Source organism: Xiphophorus couchianus, chromosome 20, assembly GCF_001444195.1.
Source record: "Xiphophorus couchianus chromosome 20, X_couchianus-1.0, whole genome shotgun sequence".
NCBI classification, from domain to species: domain Eukaryota; kingdom Metazoa; phylum Chordata; class Actinopteri; order Cyprinodontiformes; family Poeciliidae; genus Xiphophorus; species Xiphophorus couchianus.
In genome coordinates, this window is record NC_040247.1 from 4,955,710 (window position 1) to 4,983,626 (window position 27,917).

At 38.9% G+C, this 27,917-nt stretch overlaps 1 protein-coding gene across 4 annotated transcripts; it reads right to left on the reverse strand.

Moving 5' to 3' along the window:
* LOC114135298 (proto-oncogene tyrosine-protein kinase Src) lies at nucleotides 1–27,800 on the reverse strand. 4 transcript variants are annotated; one of them, XM_028002442.1, is made up of 13 exons: nucleotides 27,379–27,800; nucleotides 17,076–17,357; nucleotides 14,451–14,550; nucleotides 13,294–13,311; nucleotides 11,613–11,711; nucleotides 11,283–11,386; nucleotides 7,312–7,461; nucleotides 7,063–7,218; nucleotides 4,203–4,382; nucleotides 3,972–4,048; nucleotides 3,740–3,893; nucleotides 3,529–3,660; nucleotides 2,386–2,594 (listed from the first exon to the last, which is right to left on the reverse strand). In XM_028002442.1, exons 2-13 carry the CDS (start codon nucleotides 17,347–17,349, stop codon nucleotides 2,386–2,388), a joined length of 1,653 nt encoding a protein of 550 aa, XP_027858243.1. In that variant the 5' UTR covers nucleotides 17,350–17,357; nucleotides 27,379–27,800. The 4 variants fall into 4 exon arrangements, with proteins under 4 accessions (XP_027858244.1, XP_027858243.1, XP_027858245.1 ...); XM_028002443.1 differs by lacking the exon at nucleotides 27,379–27,800 and having other exon boundaries at nucleotides 1–2,594; nucleotides 17,076–17,349; XM_028002444.1 differs by lacking the exon at nucleotides 13,294–13,311 and having other exon boundaries at nucleotides 27,379–27,799.
* Between the last annotated feature and the right edge of the window lie 117 nt (nucleotides 27,801–27,917).

Consider the following 27,917-nt stretch of genomic DNA (forward strand, 5'->3'; position numbering starts at 1 on the left):
CACATTTCAAATATAATTTATTGCACATTTAAAGATCAACATAAAGTGGCACAATACCTATATCAATCCTGTTACATAAAAACAAAAATAGATAAATGAAAGAAGTCCTTACAAAATGCTCACACTGTCATTGATAATTGATTTTGACTTTAGAACAAAATGGCTGTGAAGTTGCAGGAATGCAAGACTGAAACTGCATAGATTTATAAACAATTGAATAATGAAGAAAAGGGAAGAATGAGATGCTTTTTTAAATATGGCACATAAAATCCAGTCTGACCTAAGAGTTAGTCATTCTGTCATAAGCCTGCTTCCTTCCCCATTGCTCCAGTGACTTACTGGTGGCTCAGTGTCCACATAGATGGGGTAATTCCCAGTCTAAAAAAAGAAAAGCACAGACTACACAAAATGCTCTCGCCCAAATGTGAATTGTCCTTTGAAAGATAAACAGAAGTTTCAAGAACAAAAAGTAAAATTTTTTTTTTCAGCCCAGTTTACAGTAGGACATGAATATCGGTTAAGCATTGATTAGGCATGTCAGTGTAAAAACCTCAAGAAGCGAAACGAATGAAAAAGCTACACAAAAAACATAACATGATCGTCACAGTCATTTGATTAAGATAATATTTACATCTTTGACCTTATTATTAATATCATATGGTAACATCACAACCCACACCACTTCCCTGTGGTTTCAGCATCAGACTGGTTGTTTAAATTAGTCATTGTCGGTATGGTTTTGCAACTGTTCGGGGAACTCCATGTCTTATTGCTGCATGGTTTATGTCAACTCTGCAAGCAAAACAAAATAAAACAAAACAAAAAACAGCTCTTCTGCTCTAAAGTGAAGTGTGAAGCACCCTGCACACAAACCTGCCTTGGGAAAGTGAAAGATGGGGTGCAAAAACCCAGCCTAAAAAGCTACAATATGTACAGCAGTGGAGTTACCCAGAAAAATGAGAATGTTCTCTGTAAATGATCCCACAATCTCAGCAGAACTTTTAATGAACAGAAGGATATAAAGCCTAAGTAAAAACAACCAATAGTCAAGAAAAGACGAGCACAAAAGCATGCTAATAAGCTTCAAAATAAACTCAAACAGCTTTATTAGTTTTACCTGATCAGAGGTTTACCGGTTTCTTTAGGGCTTCCAAGTTGCATATTTTATTTATGATGTTTAAAAAACATCTATTACTCAGCTAATGTTATAAGGTTGTTCTGCCAGCATAACAGCTTATATGTACATAAGCAAGAAATTCATTCCTCATGTTGAGTTAGATATTTACCACTAATATGATTGGTCAGATACCCATGTCAGCCTATGCACAGAACTGCTTGACTGAAGTTACCCAATTCATTTCTTAGATACTTGTGCTGTGAAATCTATTAAAAATGCCCTTTAGTGCGCCTCTGACAGTGCTGATCCTTTAAGATTTTTTTTTACAGCTAATTGAGATCAATCAAAACAATACGCATTCAGGCACCACCTGCATCAGAGACGTTTTAATGGAGGTTTGGAACCAGCATGATTAAACAGGAGAAAAAGGCCTCAATCGTTACGTTGATGTTAACGTCACAGAACCTGCACGTCTGTCCTGGCAATCACTGATTGGGATTTTACCAATTTTGTCTATTGAAAAACACACACACACACACACACACAAAATAAAGCAAACATAGCAAGTTTGTCTGACATTAAATGTTTTCCACCACCGGAAACAGGCTGGCCAACTAAACTGAACAATGAAGATGCAGAGTTTCAGAGCTGAGACACTTTAAAGAAGCAGCACTTGAAGAAAACTGGGGAGAAACTGAAAGACTGAGAGGGAGAGAAAGAGGAAGAGCGGCAGAGCAGATATAGAGAAGGAGTTTTCCTTTGGCACCTGAGCCACAGTGGTAGCGCTCTTGTGTGGGTGGAAAAGGTATGACATGATGGTGAAGAAATGGAAAAAGGGCAAGTTCACGCATAACAGCTCATAATTAATTTGACGTTTCTTCTCTTTCCTTTTTCTCCTCATCTTGAAGTTTGTTCTTTATACACCGACTCTGTGTGTCCTGATTTGGTTCCTCTTCACATCCGTTGCACCTCACATAAACATTTGCCTGCAAGTCTCTCAGTTTGATCTGAGTTGGAGGATAACCAGCAGGAGAACTTGGGTTGACTGTGATGGCTTCCAGAACACCGGTTTCTCCGGGTTGTTCTGTAGCAGTTCCTGTACGGCACACAGAGGGACTTCTGCAGCTTTCTGTCTCGGTTTTGTTTCCACTGAAGAAGTTCCTCACAGATTAGTTTCACAGTCTCAGATCCTCCTCTGAGGTCGGTTAGTGCAGATCATTCAGTGCTGAGGCCCCACTCCCCATTTGGGTTTGATACAGTTTACGGTTCTATAGGTTCTCCCCAGGTTGATACTGGGGTTCTGTGGAGGTGAAGTAGTCTTCTAGGAAGCCCTGCAGGTACTCAAATGTAGGCCTCTCTTCAGGATCCTTTCTCCAGCAGGAAAGCATGAGGTCATGCAAGGAAGTGGGGCACTCTGCTGGGCAAGGCATCCTGTAGCCACGCTCAACCTGGTCAAGCACCTCTCGATTAACCATACCTGCAAAGAGAAACAAGAAGTCACTTTAGGAATTCTTACACCCAATTACAGTAAGACTACAAGGTTTACCCATTTAGAGTAAGTCTAATGGATTCAGTTGGTTCCATCTGCAGCATCAACTTAAGCTAGAGAGGTTTATGTGCACGTAAAATTGCAATCAATTCAGTTATTCTTTTCTAATCAAAAACGATTATTGTAAGGGTGTTCTCACACCTGACAGTCTTGTAGACTCTGTTTGATTGGGGACCAAAGTTCCAACATTTGTTAAATTTTGAGCCGGTGTGTTCGCTTTCGATCCAAACTAACTGAAAAACCTGTTCCCCCCCCTCGCCTGTGGGGGCACTGCACCAACAACCACTAAAGGAAACTACAAGAATACCTTTGAAGATGCTGAGCGCAACTTCCTTCTTCACAAAATGTAAACAAAAATGGAGTGGCATTAGATTTTAGCGGTTGTAGGATTTATTAGACTCTTGTGTTCATTTTGGTTCAATTTACAAAAATGCTATGCAAGTTGGTCCACTTCCTGCTTTTTGTGCGCTCTCTGGTCTGCTTGGCACTGATATATTCATTCGAAGTGAGCCAGAGTTGACTTCAACTGAATCGAGATCTATGGTTTCAGATGGACCAGAGTTAGTTTTTCTGCTCTGCATCAGAGTTTGAATCCTGACCTTACATTTTTATGCTCTCCCTGTTCATGCACAGTCCAAAAACATCACTGGTCTCTCTAAACTGTTCTTGGGTAAAGGACGTGTGTGTATGGATTGTACAGGATGTTTGTTCTTTGTGACTATGTTGCCTGACTGGTGACCTGTGCAAGGTTACCCCCCTGCTTGCCCAATGATGTCCACCAGCCCCCAAGAATTCTACAAGGATAAGCAAACAATTGATGAAGGCAAGTCTAGGAGAGTTTGATCTTCAGCAAAGCTTTAACCTGGATAGGGAACTCGGCCTTTGGTTGCGAGCTCTGTGAGAAGCACCCCAAAGGACCAGACGTCTGACTTTATGGTGAAACGGCCGTACAGCGCTGCCTCGGGTGCAGTCCATTTGATTGGAAACTTGGCACCTGAAAAAATGGAAATTAAATGAAACACTTAAAAACACAACATTCAACATTGTTCATTTTGATAGTAGTGATAACTTACCTTGCCTTGCTGTGTACTCGTTGTCTTCAATCAGTCTTGCGAGACCAAAGTCGGCCACCTTACACACCAGGTTGTCTCCCACCAAGATGTTTGCTGCACGCAGGTCTCTGTGAACGTAGTTCATCCTCTCCACATAAGCCATCCCGGCAGCAATCTGAGGGAACGTACAGGACTTTGCACAGACTCCTCACAAGTAAACAAAAGAAAACTGAATGAATGTTCAGGGGTTTACCTGAGCAGCCATGTCTACCAGCTGTGGCAGACGAAGCATCTTTCCTGCATCCCCTTTGAGGAAGTCCAATAAGCTACCTGTGAATGTGGAGCAACATGGCATTCCTTAAAATTGCAAGAATATTCATTTGCATTGCCAATTATGCAGTTAAACTGCTTATTTCAAATGTCAGAAACATCATTTTTAAGGCTCGGTAGCCCACTTAAGTTAGAGTAGTCCTTCCTGAGTTACCTTGACTCATATACTCTGTCACAATGTAGATGGGCTCCTCAGACACTACGGCATACAGCTGGACCAGCTTCTCGTGCCTTAGCTTTTTCATGACCTGTGCTTCCTGTAGAAAGGCCTCTGGAGACATCGTGCCCGGCTTTAAGGTCTTAATGGCTACCCGCGTTGTACCATTCCATGTTCCTGTCAACAAAACAAGAACTTCCGCTCATAAAGAACAGAATCAGTTTTTTTTTTAGAACTATAGAGTATGTACATTAAAGGGGATGTATTATGCAAATTACACATTTTGAATGTTTTTGTAACTTCCAACTGGGTTTCTACTGGTTCTTAAAACAACCCAAGTATAAAAAAACAAACAAACAAAAAAACAAAAACATCCAGCTGGGTTTTGGTGACAAGTTAATGTTTGTTTGGTATTTTTGAAATGACCCATTTAAAAAACCTCCGAAGTGTAACTCTGTCAAATCGGAAGGCACTGTACCTCACCAAGCAACTCCAAGAAAGAACCACTCAGTTACCTAGCAACCACAGCAGAGCACCAGCATGTTTTATCAGCTGGTACAATGGCTGCTGGATAAGACAAGTGTTTCGTTGTTTACTTACCATCCAGAAACCATTTGTTGCAAATGATAAACAAGATTTATTTTGCTTTTCAAAGATGTATTGCTGTATCTGTTAGCAACCATTTTCAACCATGTGAGTGTAAACGTTGAGTTGGGCGGCCGTTGCCACAGCAGCTCATTTGGATTTAAAGTGACAAGGGGTCCTATAATAGGCTCAAAATATGCAGAACTGAGCAGACAAAAGTCTTATTATCCAAGAATGATTTTTGTGGTCACCTTTAAAAAATTTGAGAAAAATAAAATTTGCTAGCATAAATTTTGAAAATTGCTCTTTTTGCTTTGGTGTCAGTCGTCTTAGTCATCTCTCAAATGGAAAAGTTTAAGCATTTTGCTTCTGGTTCACAAAAGAGGTTGAAATGGAGCAAGACCCAGACTAGAACCTCTCATGGTCATGTCACTGAGGTCTGGCATGATAAAAAAAAAAGAGCTCAGCGAAATGCAATGCTGTCGATTTACTGGTGCGTTTACATTCCAACAGTCACCTAGGGTCATGAGACGCAGATCATGACCAGAAGAACTCAATCCCAAATACAAGTGGCTAAAGTCAGTTTTAGCCACTTGGCTGTCTGTCTTCAGGCTTAGAATATAGATATGGAGCTCCTGCATGGATATGGAGCTCTCTCATTTGGGTTTCCACCCTGGACCTGCTAAACCCTGCAACCCAATATCGGAGGGAAGGACTTGATTTGTAGCAGGCATTATAAGATAAGATAAGATAAATCTTTATTGTCATTGTCACAAGGACAACAAAATTTAAAAGGTGCCATCAGTCAGTGCATATGCTTTAAAAACAAAAAATAACTGTCTCACAATTCACACACAATGTAAGAATTAACAAATAACTGGTAAAAAAACCAAAGAAAACAAATAAATAAGATCAGCCACATTCTCACATACATCATTTATGATGATTAATGGTTGTTTTTGATTGCATTTAGTTTTGTTATTGCTATCGGGTAGAAACTGTCTCTACTGTCTCTCTAAAACTGATTAAAGAGTAAACACACCCCAATCAACGTATTGTTTTGCAAAAAAAAACACTCAACATTGGTCAAAAAGGGTGCTATTGTTATGTTTTTGTGCAAATTTTGATAATTAATGTAAATTTGTTCTGTTTTGCAATATTTTGTCAAAACCTGTCTCAGAGTTGGCCTCTTTGGGTTGAATGGCGGCTACTGCAGTTTAATTTTCTGTTTGCTTACAATGGTAATGGCTTTACATCACACAGCACTCACTTCTTAATCAGAGTGAAGCTGCAGAGTGGCTGGTACTTTCACATGTTGCAATAAAAGGCTCCAATAATGAAGCTAGATGCTTAAAAAAGCTGTAAAGGTGTCTGAAAAGTCACTAAATATATCAACAAAGTTACTAAGTTGGCAACAGTGACTCTCTCATCCTCACTACAAACCAGCTTAACCTCCTCCCTTCATCCCCACACTAGGCCACGCCCACTTTATGCATTTTCCAGGCACACAGTGAGATTTTATAGCACTAACAAGTATCTGTTGCCTTCAATTATGTAAAAATGCTCTATATATCATATATGACTTAAAAGAAATTTGACTTCATAATTAAACGCTTGAAATTGTGTTTCTGTGTCTATAAGAAGCTCTTCGGATTTTCTGACACTCCATCTTCAGCACATCCTCACAACATTTTTTCCGTTAAGTCGTTTACAACCGTTCTCATGAGCGTTTCACTCATGAGTAGTTCACATGATGAGGTCAGCAGAAGCCCAGTTCCACCAGGTGTTTGCTAATTGCTGCTACCACTAGCCTAAAGGAACTAGGCCAGGGGTGTCAAACTCCAGTCCTCAAGGGCCGCTGTCCTGCAGTTTTTAGATGTGCCACAGGTACAAAACACTGGAATGAAATGGCTTAATTACCTCCTCCTTGTGTAGATCAGTTCTCCAGAGCCTTGCTAATGACCTAATTAGTCTATTCAGGTGTGGTGCAGCAGAGGCGCATCTAAATGTTGCAGGACACCTGCCCTCCAGGACTGGAGTTTGACACCTGTGAACTAGGCATTTAGGATCCCCAGAATGGCTGCCATGGAAGATTAAAGGATTTCTCAGTCATGCATGAAGGAATCAAAACACCAATCAACATATTTTCAATGAGGGAATAGCATTACAACATGATTTAAAGCTGAAACAAGTTCATTTTACATAATACACCCTTTTAACAACTCTCCTTAGATATATATTAAACCATGTATGGTACAAGAGAGATTCCTACCCATCCAGACTTCTCCAAAGCAGCCCTGTCCGAGTTTAACATCCAATCGGAGGGACTCTCGAGGAATCTCCCAGGCATCCCTGGCCAAGCCTTGTGTCTGAGGTTTGGCCACTGGACATACATCCGTCAGAGCATGACACAACCCATCTGAGTGCTCTGAGGAAAAAAGGAAAGGAGACAAAGTGAAAAGGCAGATTAAGGACAGTAGTGTTGTAAGAGGTGAACCACCAGTACTGTCTGAATACTCACTGCGGTAGTGGAAGACTAGTTGCTGTAAGCTGGTGAACTGGGTGCGAGTGGTGATGTAGAAACCTCCGCTATCCAGCTTCCTGATCTTGTAATGTTTTACATTGAGGCCTTTGGTGTTGTCATAATCCAGCACTGACAGGCAGTACGCCCCTGTGGGCAAAACCAAAACAACAGACGGAGATGGATCAGAACAATAAAACCAGGCGGCTCTGAGACGCTCTGACAGCTGCTCTGAGGAGTTTCCTACTAGCAGTGCCAAAGATCGCCAACCATCCAAAATGTTGTCCATTCACGTCTCTATACTGAACCGGGCCAGCTACAACTCAGTCCTGTGGAACTGGAGACAAGATCCAACTAAATATGAAAAATCCAAATTTTCATGAATAAGAATGAGAAAGAAAAGGGGCTGAGTAGATACAGAGTAGAAACACTACTGCAAATCTTCACAACAGTAGAGAAAAATGTGTTGATGTCAAGGAAAGGCAGAAAAAGAATAGAATGAAAAAATAATGAAAGTTGTAGGTAGATCATAATTAGTAAAACCGCAATTCAGTCATAATAAGAAACAAAAATGGCAGTTAAGGTTTTTTTTTTAAACTGGTACATGTAACACTGGCTGTACTTTTGCTCCAAATGGTAAAATCCAAAACTCAGAAGACAGAAAATTTCGGCAAATCCCGATATGAACTTAAGTAGACGACAGTGAAAGTAGAACAAGTGCTGAGGTCTATTTACTTACCCAGAAGTCAAAACATGGAATTGTAGAATGATACAAAACTGAATTTAATCTCTTCTAGTTGAGAGGCAAGGAAAATAAAAAAAAAAAACAAAATTATATATATATATATATTTCCTTTTGTTTGAATTTTTAAACCTCCAGCATTTACTGAGGCAGTGCTTCATATAAAATAACCACTGCTCTACAGGATTTTGATTCATAGACGAAATATCTAAGTGTCCACTTTTAAAATGTAAAATATTATTTCCTAAACATGGTTTAATTTTTAAAAGAAAATCTTAAACAAAAAGCCACATCAGCGCACACTTATCTTTCTGACCATCTATTCTACATGAATTCCATTTTGTTTGAGGGTGAAAACAATCAAGAATGATTGTGAATGCTAAGGCTGCAAGGAATTATGGGAAAAACATCATCTCCTTTGATTGCATGAAAGAGGATCCAATGCTAACAGCGATGACAAAAGGAGCCACTGAACCTCCTTTCGTTGGCATTGAAAGGATTGGAACAAGCTCTTATCACGGCTTCCATACAGATACTTCTGGGTCATTATGTTTCGTTAAGGAGCTTTGAAAGCACAGGAAGCAATTCAGCTGCATCCTATATTTACTTTCACAGTCAGTTCCTGCTTCTCAAACTAGCATTTATTAGCACATGAATTCAAACTGCACTAAACCACAGATCATTTGTCTAACACTTGTGATCTTTACTACTTTAAGAAGATTAAGATAAATAAAACATCACCTGTACAATTGAGTTGCAAATATAATGGGACAAACAGCAGAACAATGACATTTTTACTGAATATTTAGAAGACTTTATTGCAACAAACAAAATGTATAAAAGATCTAAATTAAATTTGCAAATAACTATCCTCCATTTTGGAGTTTTGAGCAGATTAAAATCTGTCACCGGTGGTTTAGCACCTTCAGCTACTGCTAAATATTTCAACAAAGTGCAATCTCGATTTAAATCCATTACATTTGTGGGAAATTAGAAAAGATTCAAACTGATAAAGTACTAAAGAACTAGTCAATGAAACATAATTCAGATTTTAAAAAATGCTATTTGGATCTGATTCAGACATTTACCCATCTTTGGATACATTCTTTGTACAGGGAAGCTAAAAAGAAAACAAAATCAATCACTTTTTATCTCAAGATTTGTTGACTGATCTTATCTCCCTGGCAGAAATAAATATCTAGGGCAGAGAAGTTAAAGCTCCCAGTGTACATCCAGCCTGCACACCACATGGCATATTCAGAGCAGCATATCTCCACCAGTTCAACACCCACTTGCCTTCCATGTTGCTGTCCAAATGTAGCTTGAATTAATTTTTTCCTGGAGTGAGGCTTAAAGCAATTTACAATCTTGGCCAATCGTGAAACATTTGGATTATGGAAGTAGAATAAGTTTCCAAAAACAAAATAAAAATCCAATAAAGCCTAAATGATTGATGCAGGTAGTGTGTGTGCAGCGTGTGCAGTGCAAAGATCAGATTTTTGTTGCCGTCTCAACATGTCAGCAGCATGCTCCTGCTCATTTCGGTCACACAGAGAACCTAATATTTGACAGCTAATAGAGAACGTAACCTGAGGCAACAAATCTCCTGCCAGAGCTCCTCCTGTTCCTCTCGATCCTCCCCTCTTTTTTCTCTAATTTGCTTATTCGTAGTTCTACACTCTCTCCTCAAGCCCCTCTACCACTGTTCTTCAGCGTGTGTGTGTGTGTGTGTGTGGATACTGCGACTTACAGCCAGAGGGGGGGAATCCAGCACCCTTCAAGGCTGACCTAGTTAAGGGTGAATGATTCACCCCTATCCATTCACAGGTCCAACCCACTCCAGTCCTTTTATTTATCCCCCCAGACTTTCTGAAAAACAAGCCTTTCAAGAGCCCTCCTACATCACCGAGACTAGATCTGACTGCAGATTTTAAGAAAAAGATGCAACAACTCTGTCACGAGCACAGACAACAAAGCTGCAGTGTGCCAAAGGCTGAAATAAAATAACTTAATTAGGAGGTTCTTAAACGTAGTCCCTTAAGATTTACTCATATCATGTTAATGTAATCTGTTGGGAACAGTTGCCTTTTTCACACTGTTTCAACACATGCCAACTTCTTAACAACCTACTTTTTTAGATTACATTTTATATGAAAATCTGTGCAACTCATCAGGGAACAAATGAATGCATGCTTATAACCAACCAAAACGTTTTTGCACACAATCACCAGTGATGTTGAGGAGAAGATTCGGGCTTTTTCCCCACACTCTCCATTCATTCTACCTTAATGGTAGGGCATATTCTGCTGCGGATGTGCTCTCACAGTGTGAAATAACAAGAGGAGCTGCAGGGCATCACTGAAAAAACACTAAATCTTACCAAGTAGTTTTAGTGTTTAGTGCAAATATCCTAGTACAACTGAAATCAGACAAAAACTAACTTACAAGTACCTTTTTAGCAAGATATAAGAGTTTGTTTTAAGTAAATAATTCCTTAATATTGATTTTAAGTACTATTCCACTGGTACAACAAGACATTTTCTCCATGTTATTAGTGAAATAATCTGCCAGTGGAACCAATACTTTTTATTAATATTCAAGAATTATTGACCTAAATCAAACTATTGTGTTTTGCTGAAAAGCTTCTTGTGAGTTACTTTAGTCTTATTTCAAATGTTCTAAGGTATTTGCACTAAAAACTAAACATTTAGTAAAATGATGTGTTTTTTATATGATACAAACTAGAGTTTGGACAAAGCATTAGTGAAAATGGCTTTAGTTTACAAAAATGTCACATTAAACTGAACATTTTTTTGAGAAAAATCTTCCACATGTATATTTCTTTCCAATTAACACCACATTTCCCAGAGCTTCTTTTTAAAATATTTATTTTAAAGACCGCTTCTTGGCTTGAAAATATACAAGTTCGACACTTAAAAGAGCTGACAACTTGTTTCCGTCTTAATTGTCTTGTTGCTAGCGGACTAAACCTGATGCTCAGCATTTTCTTAATGAAATCTCAAAATGTAATATTGAGTTTTAAGCAATCATGTGCGTTTTTCAAGCTTTTCCCATGTAACATGCTCCAAACTGGGCAGTATATACCGAAAGCAGCTGATTTATGACATCATTATGAGTCATTGCAGATGAGGCCATTAGGCCTAATTCTGATGATGGAGCTTAATGATGACCGCAGCCAGTGAAGCAAAGCCAGAGTCTGCTCTCTCACCTTTCGTGGTCTCGCTCTCTCTCACTAGGAAGGTTCCTCGTCGGTTCTGCGGGTTCAAAAGGAGCCTCTCCGAGTCACGTCGAGTGATCTTCCCGAAATACCACCTGCCGAAGTCGGTCAAAGAAAAGGCAAGATCAGAGGAAACTCCAGCTGAGCTGCTGAAAAGAACAGGAGGAGCTCAACATATAAAAAATGCTGTCAGAGCCATCTGAATTACAAACATGCATGCATTCATTACTATAATGCACATATAACCACTTATAAATAAGACATAGATGTATGTGGGGTAAAAAAATGTAACTGCGAGAGTGACACAGAAAAGTGCTTTACTCTTCAGCTTGGATGGAGTCGGACGGAGCCACGTAGTTGCTGGGGATGTAACCGCTTTCTCCTGTTGTGAGCGAGCGAGCGAACCACCAGTCCCCTTCTCTATACGGCGGAGGAGAGAAAGAAGAGCCAGAAAGTTAGGACACAAAAAAGGAACAAAACATTTATGAGGAGCTGCACAGAATAAACCTTGAAAAAAACTGTATGGTGTGACGTAAAGGACATTTTTTTAATTTTTTCATTTTTTTAGATTTGGTTATTTTCTTCTTTGTGTTGTTGTGTATAAAATGTTATTGTGTTGTATAGATGCCAAATAAAAACAGTGTCTTTACATCTCCACTGCCTCCAGCTTCCCCGTGACAATAAAAACAGAAAAGAAACTTTAACAACTGCTTTGACTGAAAAATGTATATCGTTATGAAAACATATTTACTGTGTTTGTACATCTGTTAATTCAGTTCAATACAAACTCTGATAAGAAGAAGTGCAGACCTGAACTGGAGCATTAAGTGGTTCCCATAATTTAGCTTACATTTCCTGTCCAACTATCAGTCATACCAAATGTCTGCATGAAAAACATTGCTTAGCTCATGGAGAGATTATCATTTGATTATTAAAAATACAAGTGTAGTTAGCATTACCTCCTGTGTAACTTTGACAGTATCTGCTTTTGTGTACTAGAAATATTTGGAGTTCTGGGTGAATGTCACAGAAATTTATAAAAAAAACACTTTGAACTTTTTCCACATTTTGCTACGTTACAACCACAAACATCTGTTTACTCTATTGGGATTCTATGCGACAGACCAACACAAAGTAGTGGATGCTTGGAATGAGGATGGAAAATGACGCACTGCTTTTCAAAAAGTAACAATAAAAAAGTCTAAAAAGGGTGGTGTGTGTTTTCTGTAGTCACAGCTGCAGGTCTTCTGGGATTTTACCAGCCTTGCACTTCCACAGACTTTCTTCTTTGTAAAATATAAGTCAAATATTATATTTACACACGTATACGTAGATGACTTTACAGATTCTTTCATTTATTGAAAACAAAGTGAAATTTTCTTCGACAACTATGAATTACTTTGTGTTGGATCATCGTATAAAAAGTCCAATAGACTACACTGAACACTTTACAAAAGTTTTCACACTTTTTGAAGTACATACACACATTCCTATATAGACACTAACCTGGTCTTTTAAGAAGCAGGGCTGCATCATGAGTGCCTTAGGGGTCATTTTATTTATTATTTATGAAACATATGAACAATTTGTGCTAGGTTTAGTAGTTTAGCAAAGTTTCCCTCTTAATTGTTGTGTTCCAAACTGTCTTACAACTTATACCATATTTTGTAACACCAGGATAGTTTTATCAAAGTAAAAATGAAAACATGCTTATATGAATAACCTGAACAACACCAAAATTCAAAGAGTGACGAAAAAAAAAACATAACCCAGGTAAGCTTCTACTTCGCTGATTTACATAATAAATCTTTTTATATTCAGGAGCATCCATTATGTACAAAGAAAGCAACACCATAGAAAACTATTTTAGGTGTGATTTCAAAAAGAACTTTGTGGTCTAACAAAGAGACTATCCATTTAAATCCATTTATCAGCAAATAAATAAATAAGTAAACACAGAAAAGGGACAGAGCACAAGGTTGCATGAGGTAACAATACTGACCTGAAGCTGTACTTTTTCCTAGGAGAAACCATGAAGCAAGAGAAAGGAAGCGAGAAAGAGAGATAACAGACACAGCAGACGCATCAAAACACAGCAAAGAGACAAAGAACGGCGAGCAGCACAGCAGAGGAAGGAGCTGGAACGTCTATTTTATCCTGTTTTTAGTCTGATCGAATAAAACAAAACCTTCATAAACACAGAGCAGACAAATGCTTCGTTATTTGTCCTTAAAATATTTGGCTTTGAAATGAACTGGTTGCAAATTTTGTCTGCAGAACAGATTTTATGATAGAAGATGAGAGAAAAAGTAAAAAAAAAATAAAATAATTGTCTTAAATTTAAACATCTGCATGTGGATGTCTGGAATGTTATTTCTTAATTTCAATATTCACTTTCTTCTTTGCTTCTCACTAAAACAACTCCAGAGTTCAATATGTGCTGGGAAGTTACATTTTCAGGTGGAATCTGCATCGAAGAATTGCGAGGCTGCATCTCAGCGTGACGTGCTCTCTTTGAAGAGTCTTAAAGATTACGGGGATGGCCCGAAAGGAAGCAGGACACATTAGCAAAATGGTCTTCTCCTCCGCCTCAGTAAACAGAAGGGAGGGTTTGCTCCTCGGGTCCCAGCTCCAACCCTTCACTGTGGCTGTCTCTGTTCATTTCAAAACAAAACAGCTGAACTCACAGGTACTGCCTCAAGAATCTGAATCAGAACAAATACATGAGGAAAATGTAAGTTTTAGAGAGTAAAACCTGCATTCCTCAGTTTGCTGAATGATAGCATGCTGTTATTAACTGTCTGGCTGACTTTTGGAGTCTACCTTAGGATAATGTGTGTGCGTGCGTGTGTATGCAATTATCTGTAATAGCACACATTCAGCATATGAGAGTAGAAAAGTGGAGTCGGGTATTTCATTTCGTGGCCTAAAATCAGCTGGAAAGCCAATCACTCAAGCAACAGACTAGACGAATGTGCTCAGTTACTGTAATGATTATTCCCATCATAATCTGACCCAAATGTGTCACAGAGATCCCATCGAAACCTCTGGAAACGGTGACAGCTCATGAAGAAGAAACATACCGTGTCTCTTTTCAGGCATCTACTTATTTCTTAGTTATACTGCGAAGGAATGATGGAATCGGCTGTAGACGCTTACGTGTTGTTCACAATCTGCAGCCGGTCGCCTTTCCTGAAGGTCAGGTCGCTCACTGTCCGCGACTCGTAGTCGTACAGCGCCACAAATGTAGTGACGCCTCCTGTAAGAAATCCAGGAATGCTTATTTAAACAAATGTGACTGAAGACTCAACAAAAGGACAGAATGTTTTTGCCTGAAAGCCTTGAATGACTTTTTTTATTTAGACTTGATTGTATCTGTGAACAATAACCATTTGTCAGCGTTTAATAGAAATTTTAACACTCAGACTGTCTCTGGCTCATCTTTTCTAGAGGACATTGATATATTAAGTTATTTTCTGTATTTGAGCAGGATTTTGTACTTGTAGGCTTCAACAAATCAGTTATTTAAACCCAAGCTCTCAAGGCAATCATCGATTAGCTCATTAGATGCATGACAGAGTGTAGTAGTTAGGAAGGCTGCTGCTGATACACCAGCAGGTCATTTTCTCTGCATGAAGCAACATTAACCCAACCATCTGGTTGGCCCAGACAGCTTAAACACTCCTGGGTGAAAACTGGACACTGCAGCAATTCAAGCTAAAATGTTAAAAACAAGCTTTCATGTCTGCTTGAAGAAGAAAATAAAGATTTAAACCATTTTTAAAAAATTATTTAGTTTTCTGAACAGTTACGATTGTAAACAGTTAATTAGTCAAAATGTTTTATATGACCTTGTCACATTTGTTTGAAACCTCTAAAATAACCAATCACCAATACGCAGATATATATAGATTATTTTTATCTGGAAAAACCGAATGGTAAAAGCTAGGTTCTTTTTACATTTTTAGTCACTGTGTAATATTCTGTGCTTTTATTTCTCCTTTTATACTTCTACTTCTTTGCGGTTATCAAATATATGCGCTCAGCAGAAATAAACTCACGCTAATCACTTTTTAGATTTTACATTTCTAGACAAAGGCAAGTTGGTCCTGGCTAGGCCTGTCACAATAACAAACTTTGCTGGCTGATAAATTGAATTATTGCATTATTATGCCACTATTATGTCACTTTCAAAAATCAATAAACTTTCATTTCAAAAGAACATCTAACAACTGAAACAATTAAATGGATGCTGACATTTCTGTAAACAAAATTGTTCTTCAAAAAAGGGGCTAGTTGAGACCAATGCACCAGACTGTAATCCAGTCTTCAGTGGAACGAAATAGACACGAGAGAAAACAATCATACAAATTCTCAAGCTCATTTTAATTTATTAAGCAATTAATTGATTTATTGAAACAGACTTAGTCCTGGGCTCAAATACCAGATGGGAGTTTCTGCATGAAGACTGCATGTCATCTGGATGTGTCTGTAGATTCTCTTCAGGCACTGCAGTCCAAAAACATGCATGTCCAAAAACACGCATGTTTTTGGACACGCATGTTTGTGTGTGCGTGCGCATGGCTACTCGTCTCGTTTCTTTGTGTTGTAAATTAGCAACCTGTCCAGAGTGAGCCTGCCTCTCACCTAATCACTGCTGGAGATGCACTACAGTCTCTCTCTGTGACTTCAACAAGGATTTTTACATTTCAGGAAAACAAAAAATTACTTCATTTTAGCAACTTGTCTGCTACTAGTAAACAATACTGTTCTTAAATCCAAAATAAAAACAGAGTTAAAAAAGTCACAAAAACACTAGATACACAAGTTTCTTATTGCGTAGCCTCATCAGCATCCATCTATTCATCTTCTGCTTATTCAAAAGGTAAATCCAGACATCCCTGTGCAGCCTGCGGCTCTTTGGACCTTCCACAATGGCTCTACGTAATTTGGTTAAATCCCTGTATATCTTTTCTTAAATGTAGATACAACAAATGCATATTTAAGCAGTTTTATATTTTTTCATGGCATATTTTCTGCATTAAATTTCCACAACAAAATTACACCACAAGTACCAATGATATTTATTTCATGCCATTACATTGGAAACTAAGTACTTTGTTTACATTGTTTCCAACAAACATGAGCATCCAATAGAAGAAAATGTAACCATCATGCTTTTGCAAGCATTTTATGTTAATCTTTATATTAAAAACTAAAAGTACAGCTAAAATGGTGTTTTTTAAAAAAATGACCACAAATTTCATATAACAGATATTTATCAAAAAAGTAGTTTTTTAGTCAGAATGTGATGCAGCATTTGCAGGGCTCAGGGATAAAATGGCTTTTTTGTTGGTAAAGATTGGAGAAATCTCCTCTATCCTATTTTGATGAATCCCAATGTGTTCACAAGTCAAAAGTCTCTAAGTCTCTACAGCACAGGTGTCAAACTCCAGTCCTCGAGGGCCGCTGTCCTGCAGTTTTTAGATGTGCCACAGGTACAAAACACTGGAATGAAATGGCTTAATTACCTCCTCCTTGTGTAGATCAGTTCTCCAGAGCCTTAATGACCTAATTATTCCATACAGGTGTGGTGCCATTTTGAATTTACAACCAGCTTTCCCCCCTAATTTCAGCCAAGCTTCAGTACTTAAATAGCTTCACATTAAAGTCCAGAACACAGAAGAATTCATGGCAGAGTTAATGATTACAAGGTGCTCCACTTCAATTGTTCTGAAACGAGTTAGATCAAAACCTGCCCAGCAGCATGACATGTTTTCCTACCTGACAGAGGTCCTCTCTGAGGTGATGTTACTGTTCCTGTGTGGTCCACCCCTCCGAAGAGACTCAGTTCTGGGGTGTTTGTTGGGGCGTGTTGGTGCTGCCCCTGGTACCTCGGCCTGCCTGTGCCGACAGCAGGGCTTCGGTTGGGGGTCTGTGTCTGCTGAGAGGGGCCCAGGTGGTGGAAGTGTCCGCTGTCTGAGCCTGTGCCTATGGTACCATCCAGGCTCATGGAACGCTGGCCCGGCTCCTTGGGCTTACTCTTGCCTGCCCCCATGTGCAGACCTAGGACGAAAGCCAGTGATGAGCAAGGAAGCAGCAATTAACATCCAAAGGTGTCACAATGTGTTTATTTTAATAATGGACCAAATAGATTTGACAGGGTTATTTATAAAAATGGCTTTTTCGAACATATTCAGTAAAATTCAATAGGATGCTTTAAGTTGTATAACCTTAAATATGAAAATACAACCTAAAATATGTTTCTTTAAAAACATAAACAAACCCCGTTGGGTCATGAAGAACGCTTTTTTTCAAAACACATTTTTGCTGCTAAATTATTGAATAAACAGACATATGAGCTCATCAACAAAGATTTATTGTTTTTAATATGTTATTTAGGTTATTCAATCATCAATCTTGTTACAGGTTTCAAGTTTTTCATGATAATTCATTTGGCTTCTTTGAAAAAATACTTTCAAATAAGTTTATCTTTTTCCAAAGAATTGTGGACCGTGAACGCCGACATTAATGTTGGGGTCATCTCTGCTGCTGCTACATGTTTAGCACTGAGATGCTATTATAGGCCAGAACAGTTTCACTGATAGGTTAACACAACTTTAACAAAACCACAGTTTTTGCCAGTGTTCCATCAGATCATTTTTTGAAGCAAAAATTCACCACCAGTGGGACAAGAGAAGCAGTTTTGTCGTCCGACCCTGTTGTTCTCTGATGCAGCTTGTGTGTCAGACTTACGGGTGTACTGGAAACACAATGTAAAGGTTCTGGTTCAGAATATTTGTATGTAAAAAAGGAAAATGTAATTAATTGAATTAAAACCTATCTAATTAATAAATTAAAATGAACATGTTAAACTCCGAGCCCTAACGTAAGCAGTCACATTAAATCCAGTTCTTATGCTCCACCATTGTGCATCCCTGGAGCTTTTCCACATTCATTTAAATCCAGTTGGCATACAAACACTCGGAGCTGAACAAATTACCACACACGTTTACAATATTCAAGGTTATTCCCATCAGGTTACATCTGGTCTGAATCAATACCCATCACCAAGGTAAACACAGTGGTAAACAAAGCGAGCCATGAAGACCAGGACTCCAGCCAGTGAGCTGGCAAGGACAGAAACATGTCCAACACTTCTGCTGTGTCCTGATAAAAGCAACAAGTTGAGAGTGTGTAGTCATCAGGAGGACACAGACTAAAAGTTCACAAAGTGGATGCACTAAAAGTTGGATTGCCTTGCTCACACCCCAGGTCCGCTCCTCCCCTTCAGTCGCGGAGCAGTGATTCATCGTGAGACCGGCTATTTCAGACCAGCTGAAACAAGACAGTCACACACACATGAAACAGCCTGGTTCCTTTGTGAATCCCAGCACTCTCAGTTCCAGACAGAGTGGATTCATATGCGTAGGTGTGTATGTGCGTTCGTGTGCATTAGCAGCTGTTCCGTGGCCTCTGGGAAACAAGGCTCAACTGCACACCAACAACCCCCTCCTCACTCCCAGCACAGTTGTGTCTCACATCCTTTTTTCCAAACACATGCAGGCAGCTTGGTGAGACTTTCCAACACACAGTGTCTGACAGACAGGACAGAGGAGGGTTATTAACAGACATGGAGGAAGGAACTGACTGTGGCTCTAAAAAGAACGTGTAGGTGGTTGTTACGTACTGCGCGGACAGCTGAGGCTTAGTGGGTGTTTAAAGTGTGATGTGTGAGCATAACATAATTACACAGGTATGGGGATTCTCAAAGACATGGGCAGGCTCCCACTGTGAAGATGTGGGGGCGGGTAAGTCAAGTGCTCCCGAATGCACACACTGATTTCTGAGCAAAGAAAGAATATAGGCGAGAAACCTTTGGTTCAACTTCTGCAAGAATGTAATCCAGTCCACTTTGAGTTAATATGTCTAGAAGAGCAAGGTAAAGTGGGCAAGAAACAAGGACTAAGAAACTGGACTATTGACTACTGACCAGACAGTGCAAGGTTGGGTTGTTTGGTAGTAAAATAATGAGCTTATAGTTTTGTGCCCATGTACATTTTCGCCAAGCTGCAACACATATTATGATAGTTTTCAATTTTCCTACAAATCTTTGGTAGTTTGTCTTAGCTGCAGATCACACTACTTATACTATTGCATCGGAGCATAGATAGTTTACATACATCAACCCAACAAGGATGGAAAACTGTTTTATAGCTGGGTTCTTTTGTTGCAACTTAGAAAACAATCTTGGTCAAGACTCCTGCAGACACTGTTTTAGTCTAACAAAACTTTAAAGGTTTTTTTTTTATCTCCTTTTATGTATACCCATAAGAATATCTGGATATAGGACATATTTTGACCAAAATCCTGCAAAAATCTCAACAAGCACCAACAATAAGAACAAAACAGTAAATCAGAGAAGTAAGTTACTCATTGTCCTTACAGCTGTTGCACACTAAACTATATTCTCCAGACAACCCTGTGGGGAGCTGCTACATAGTTGGCAATCTATGTAAAAGTCTTCATTATGCCAGACGCACCTGCTTGTGTGTATAAAAGGTGACCACACATACAAAAGTACGAGAGGCAGAAAAAAAGAGAACTGATGGCTATATTGGTCCTCACACCTGTGCACAGTCGGTGGCTTGCGCCTACAAGCCTGCTGACTAAAGGCTGCTGCCTAAAGCTAGTCAGAGATAACCAAAATAGGAAAACACAGGAGAGCAAGACTGGGTTTGCAATAACAAGGGGTACTATGAGGTCCATATAACACTTTATAGGAGTCACAACCGTGAAAATCTGCCATAGGCCCTCCCCTAAATTCCTATCCTAAAAAAGGATACTGATGATAGAAACACTTCCACTGCCGGATTTTATTTAGACATTGCTAAATAAAATCTTTCAAAACAACGGAGATAAACAAGCTAGTTGATGACATCACACAAATTAAACCACTTGTTTTGTTTTTTTTTAGTAGAAAAGTAACTATAAATGTCAAAAAGACAAATCTCATCTTTAAAACCAATAATCTGCTGTTCAAGGCTGTAGTGCAGCAAAGTTCTGCAACATAACATCTGAGTCATTACTTAAACTTCCTCTTAATTACTGCAGAGAAAAGCTTTTTGGATGCACAGTAGGGCCCCGTGAGCAAGAGGAGAAAAATCTGTGAATGGGCCGGTGGAGATGCTGAAAGATGTTAGGTGAAAGCCAGACTTGGGTCATGCAGAAAATTTGATCCAAGAACTCAGTCTGTTTTTGTTTCTGTTAAGATTTGGCTTAACTAGTGGCCTTCACAATAATCAGACAGAAAATGGGTAGAAAGAGAAATATATGCAGCACAGCCCCGCGGTGAGGAATTAACCTAGTCTGCAGGCTGCCCCACTGTCGCCTCCATTAAGGTCTGTCCAAATGTCTATGGTTCTGCATGCTTCATATCACATTCCTAACTTCTCTCAGCAAAGGCAGAAGAAAAACGAACAAAAAACATTTTGCTGAAAAAACCCAAAACATTTAACTGTCTCAATTTAACCATCTATAGTCATTACCGAATCACTTTTTCCAAAATTGCAACCACTGATTGGTTTCCTCTGTGTATTTACTGTGCCATCATTTGGCTGCAGGCTTTTATCGTCTGTATTAATGTGTTCAATTCAAAGACAAAATATTAACTTGACTTTATGTTTACATGACAAGTGATTACATGATTAGCTTTCTAGTGGTTTAGATGCTTGAATTCATATGGTATTAATAATGTATCAATTTCTCTGTCCATGGAGAGGCTGAAACAATCAGGCTGGAAAACAAGCACATTAAGTCAAAGGAAGACATTGTAGAAGTAATGCAGCACAAAGGGAGCATGACTGAAGACACCATTTAGGCCTAATTAAACAATCTGTTCTCAAACTGGAAAGAGGCAATGATCCTTAAAATTATGTCCTAAAATACCTCAGAGTCCATAGAATTGATCATTTACTCAGGTTCCCTTCAGGATACTGGATCAACCCGAGTGCACTTGACTTTCTCTGCTACTTTGCATCTAAGCAACAGAGCTGCCTCTGCAGCAGAGCCTCACACCTTTTCCAAATAAGGTAATGCAATTCCCTGATATCTATAACCACCAACATGCTGTAAACTACACTCTGTGCACAATTGTTAGGCAAGTGTTATTTTAATTAATCACCAACTACAGTGATGTCGCTTAACCTAAAATGTCAATAAACCTCCAACACAAATGTTTAAGTTGATCGTAGAGGAAAAAAGTAGCCATCCTTGTTTTCAATAACAGTAGCTGTGTTTCCATTACAAATGAACTCAAAGGTTTGTCAATATTCTGCAAATGTCAAAAAAAACCAAACAATTTTGGAAATGCTGTATTTCCATTAAATAAAAAAAACAATTAAAATCACGTAAAAAACTTTGTTTATGCGATAAGTCATTAAAAACATGCCAAGTCATAATCCTCCAACTACTTCCTGTTATCCTCTTCGTTTTTTCAGCCAGTAGCAACTTCCAGTTATTGATCATGTGACTCGTATGATGCAAAAAAGGTGTTTCCATTGCAGTTTTGCGAAATAAACCAATTTCGATCTCATCCTAGCACCTAAACTTTTTAATTAGACAACGCGTTTTCAGCACGTTTCCAGTAAGTAAATTCATTTTCAAAATGTAAAATTGCACAATTATCTGGTTAATGGAAAAGCAGCTAGAGATAAATGTTCCTTTCATGAAGTCTTAATAGTTTTTTGATCCGTTGAGCACAAAGGAAGGGGTCATGACATAGTGCCTGGTTAGCCACACAGAGGAGTACTAGGATGCATCTGACAGAGCATTCTCCTGCAGAAAAATCATTGTTTGAAATATACAGACTGCTACTTGAAGAAAGTGTCTTCTTCTTTGAACCCATCTTCAATCTGAAAAGGTCTAACCAGCTCACCTTCAACAATACCAGCCCAAATCAGTACCACAACCTAATCTTTCTAACTCAAAATGGAGGTTTGTTGGACCATTCATCTGGTCCAACAAAAGTTGCTCCCATTTCATCCATAAAACCTTTAAATTAAAAAAAGAATCTGTCTTCTGTCTTGTTCAGGGGTGTTCAACTCTGGTCAAGCTGCAGGCCGGTGTCCTCAGTAGGCAGCCATGTTCTCCAGAGTCCTGCCAATGACCTCTTTATTTAACTCAGGTGTGTTGAAGCAAAAACTCCAGTAAAAGTTGCAGGAAACTGAAACTTAAATGACTGGAGTGATGGTCAAGTTTCAGCCTTCCTTGCTTTGGCCATGTCTCAGAGCTCTGGGCATTTTGTACCTCTCAGTGATACATTTATGTTGTAGTTCTAGAATATGACAGAACTGGAAGATAATTGGTTCCTGGTAGTTATACTCTTAATTATTCTCAAATCCTTGGCAATTAATTTGCATCCTTTTTCCTCAACATGTTTCTTGTGTCCCTGTTGACTAATTGTAACAAAATGTTTAATGGTTCTGTGATCACGCCGCAATATCTTAGCAATTTCAAGATTGCTACATCTTTTCGAGAGACTTATGATAATTTTTGACTTCAGAGTCAGTTAAATCTCTTTTTTGGCACAGTTTGACAAAAAAAAGCTGCCTAATAATTATGTACACCTTGATATACGATGTTTACTTCCATTCCTTATTACACATACATCACCTGCTATGCTTAAACCCACAAGCATTCAACTTGGAGTTAAAAAATATGCCTAAAAATGCTGATAGGGTCAAAAAATTCTCAATTCTCACTAAGGACACAGTGCAGAGGAAATGGGATAAATGGTGATTTAATAGGGCATACTGGATAGTGTAGAAAACATTATATAACGACTATTTTGAGATATGGTCTCAATAAAAAGAATGACAGAAATAAATCTTAAAAAAATCAACTCTCTGTCTCTGAGCTTTTCCATATATAACAAGGGTGCAGAGGAACGTGGGAGAACCAGACTGCATAGCACCGCTTCGACTGCCAGCGACTGCAACAAGAACAGGCACCTGAGCAGCAGGAGGGCAGGGGGAAGGAACTGAGGAGGAAGATGTGTGTGTATGTGTGTGTGCGTTGTAACAAAGAGAGTGGATGCAAAACAAAAGCTCCTTCCAGCTCCTGTTGCTTTGATTGCTTCATATCTTTCATCTTATGACACTTTCCTATATAAATCTCAAGTAACATTCAACATTCTTAATGTTATTTCTGTTTTCTCTGCAATCTTCAATAAATAAACTGTCTTTCTAGACATCAACTATTCTGAAAAACAATTATTCATATTGCAAAGTAAACAAACATGCTTGTTTCCTGTACTTTTACTACAAAGGACTGGATTAAACAACAATACAAATCATGGTTCGCTTGGAAGATTTTCTGAGTTGTTTCTATCTTTAGTTCACAATGAAGTTCAAGAGCTGTTTGATATTGATTCACGTTCATCAGTCCCCCGTCTTCCTCAGCGTCTCAGACCTGACTGCGTCTTATAAACTCGATGACCCATTTCTGTACATGAACTGAATACTGAGAGTGAAGAATAGAAATAATGGGAAGGAAAAGGAAGAGTGTTCAGATAGGTGAAAGGAATGCAGGTTAGGAAAGCAGACAAGTACGAACACCTATCAAGTATTGAAGGTGTGTGTAGATGAGCCTAATAAATCCATGCCAATTGTATTTGAGCATCAAACTGGCATTTTTTTTAAAGTAATTACTTACAAGGTATCCTTAAAAAAAACAAAAGCTACAGCCTTGTAAAGTGTTCATCAAGCAGTTTTCTACTCACATTTATCATCTTTATTGAACATAATAGCACAGCAGATTTAGGACTAATTTTAAGGATCTCTAGATCTGTTTAATAGTATGGATTATTTAAAGATTAATAATGACTTCTATAAGGTGACATCTCCGCTATGGAGTCTTGGCGAAGTGATGATGACGGAGATTACGCCACTACGTTTAGCTGCACTGACTCAAATATCATTGCAAAATAAGACATGTTTAAACAAGATGCAAGGTCATGGTCTTGGCATCCTTTACTTCAGTTTCAACAACACTGTTTCAGTTCAATGTGAGCTGTAACATCCAGACAATGGGACAGTAAACCAAGTACTTATGAACAATGTGATAAACAGGATGATGCAGACCAAAGAACTAGTCAGTTTTCAAGGACTTTAAACTAACAAATTAGATGTTTTGTTTTAGTGTTGCAGTTAAATGTGTAGTGCCTGTTGTTCAGTAAAATTAAGAACATAAACTGCAACTAACTGAATTTCTTGACCTCTGCCTCTTAAAATTTACTGCAATGGTCTAGAAATCAAATATACACAGTGTAACAATTGAAATATAACATTCAGCTCCCACTATTACACAACTTGTGCAGTTATCCTAGAATCCTTTCAAAGTCAGCAACCATCAGCACATTAAATAAAAATTTTGAAAGATGAATATATGCAAAAAATCTTTACACTGTGGGGATACTGTTGCGTTTGAAGGATGATGGAAAGACCTTTAAGCTATTCACAGATGACATGAGAAACTAACCCCTTTCTCGAAACCAGATGGAAAACGCAACCAAAACTCACAGAAGTAAAATAAATAAATCAAAGTAACATGGCCAGTTTAAATTGATTTATAGAGACATCATTCATCATCTTTTTCTGCTCATATTTAGGCTGAAGCTTTGTTTGTGTGATGAAATGTTTGTCTAAAAATCTTTAGTGCAACTATTTTTGTCTCTCAGGGGACACTATAAGACTATAAACTATGACAGGAAAAAAAGTGAAGAGTACTCAACTCAATCACATCAGATCTTCTTGTCATCTGATCCAAACCAACACACAACACATTTCCAAAATGTTGAAGCTTAAAGACGAAAACATAGAACTGGCATGGGTAACAAATTCACCTCATCCACACAGTAGCAGTTGCCACTTTGTCCTGCAGACACTAAAGAAGCGCGGCACAACTTTTCAGCTCAATGGGGAAATTACAGTTTACCCCTGGGAATGGGGGAGAGGGAAGGAGGATTGGTGTCCAAAGATCCAAACAAGAGGAAATATGGACATTAGCAGAGCTTTACTCTGCTTTAAGATGCGCAGAGACACAGAATACAGCAGAGACAACATCAGAGTAAGCCAGAGTACATTTAACATGGACAAACTGTCCTTTAAGATCTTTCCATTGTTAACTCATGATAGTTTGGGGAGAGCAGACCTGGATGGCTTTTGGTGAACAGACACAGGAAAAGCAAAAGGAGGGAGAAGCAGAGGAGGGACTACAGCACAGAGCTGATAAGATGTCAAGAAAAACTCTTCTATTCCCTCCATCTTTGACTGAAGGCTCTGGCAGCCGGTCGCCTGGACCACGAAGAGCGGCTGCTTCAGCATGATTAATTTCACAGGACAGGATGGCCGGCTCATATCAGAACGAACCACGAGTCATTAACTCAACAAATTCTTACTGTAATGACAGCTTGTCAAGTAAACTGGTGGCTTAACAGGCCTCACAATGAATAATTTTTGTGGACTCATAATAAAACTGTTATATATATATATATAATATAACATTCTTTTAAATGAATTAAGACAAAAGCTTGTTTGATTGTTACTGAAACAATTAGGAGATAAACCAGAAAGACTTTTATACACACAGAGAAGTCTGCCAAACGGGTAGCTATTTTTAAATCATCTCTAGTCAGAATAAAACTGAATGCTAAGTGAATCAGGGAAATTGGAAACAATTTCATTAAAGTATTTAATTGATATCAAAGATCCATTGTCACTTTGGTTCTGATTCTGCATCTCCAGATTCAGAACCAAACACGGAGAAGCAGCATTCTGTTTTTAAGCTCAACTAACCTGGAACAAACTTCCAGAAAACTGCAAAACAGCTGAAAAAATGAGTTCCTTTTAATGAAAGCTAAAAACCTGCCTGTTTAGAGTCGTCTTTGATTCATAATAACTGAAATATTGATCAATATATTTGATGTATATTTACTTGATGATGTCATTTGACAAATTTTAATGTTTCTTGCTGTTTCGTAATTGGTTACTGTATTATGTGTCTATGGTGTAAAACACTTTGAATTGTCTTGTTGCTGAAATGTGTCATATAAAACTTGAATGCACCCTGGAGCCATAACAAATAAATTCTCTAACACTTTCTGTACTCTTCAAAAACATTTGTGAGTAAGTGTAACAGTGAATTTGGCAGCCCAATAAGACGCAAGATGTTACTCATGTTTGTCTGATCAGACAAACACATTGGTGTCTAGATCAACTCCAAAGCTCTCCTACTCATTCATAGTAAAACCTGAACCCAGTGGATGATGGATATTAGCCACAACTAAAAAGCTCCCAAAAGAAACTGAAAACAGTTAAACTACATAATTAAAATTCTATTTCCACTAGATTAAACACCAGTTGTCAGCAAAGCTGCTTTCAAAGAAAACACGGGGTGGGGTGGCAGCTGCCTACGGGAGCAGCAGCTGTCAAACTGAATACGGGTTTGATAGAGAAGGAAAATGGAAATAAATAAAATGTTACCCACAGGAAGACGTACATAGTCAGTGTTTGCTGAAGTGATTCCTACCAGGTACGTAAGATGGAATTTATGAATGAGGGAAATAAAGAAACGACGCTCATGTGTCAGTCGCGGTTCCCATAAACAACGTTATTTGCGGCCTGATGAATCAAAACAGGTGCTCTTACTGCTCCATTTTGAATTTCGACGGGATTGTTGGCTTTAATTTCAGCGCACAGTCGATGTGTTGCTTTTCCCCGGAGTATTTGTGCTCGAAACAACGAATCAAAGACGAATTTATCACAGACGCTTTACATTTGAAGGGGTGTAGAAAGGCGTCCAAGACGCAGCCCCAACACAGATTGAATGGCACTGGCCAAATGTACGACCCACGCTGACTGAATGGCCTGCGTAACAATGAAATGTAACTCGGTGTGGGGGTATCATACGCGAACATGCGTTGGATGAAAAGCCAAGGTTGTTAGGTGAAAAATAAAACATATACTCTTGGCAATATCAAAAAAAAAAGAAGAAAACCCCGCTCCAAGCTGAAATGAACTAAGCTTACCTTTAACGCGTCTTCAGATTCAGCCCCAAAATCAGAGACGCACCGCCAGAAAGCCGCTCAGATCCCGGACGGCTGTCCTCATTCAAACATTAATGGAAACCTTGGGCCAGCCGCAAATCCCATTTAGCGAATTTCACTGGAGCCGCAGAAGGAGGAGGTCATGACGGGGGACTGCCTTCTGGAACAAGAGGGCAAAGCAGCCGGTGTTGTGCTACGGTGGGCCGGGCAAACGCCAGACTGTTCAGCTGGAAAGAGCCGACGGCGCAGGAAATTCATGCGTCGAAGCAGGAGTGGTGTAGTGAGTGAGCAGAAGACAAGCCGCGTTGGGGGAGAAGCCACTGGATAGCGCATCACTGACGAGACATGGGAGCGAAAATATAAACCGACACGATTGACGCTTTTTTTTTTTTTTTTTTTTTTTTACGCAGTAGCGTAAACTTCGTAGGGAATTAGCTTTATGTTGCGCAAGATACAGAAGAACGCTCCTGCGTTGGCAGGCAGGAGCGAACACACGATGTAACACAGTTTGTTATTTAGTT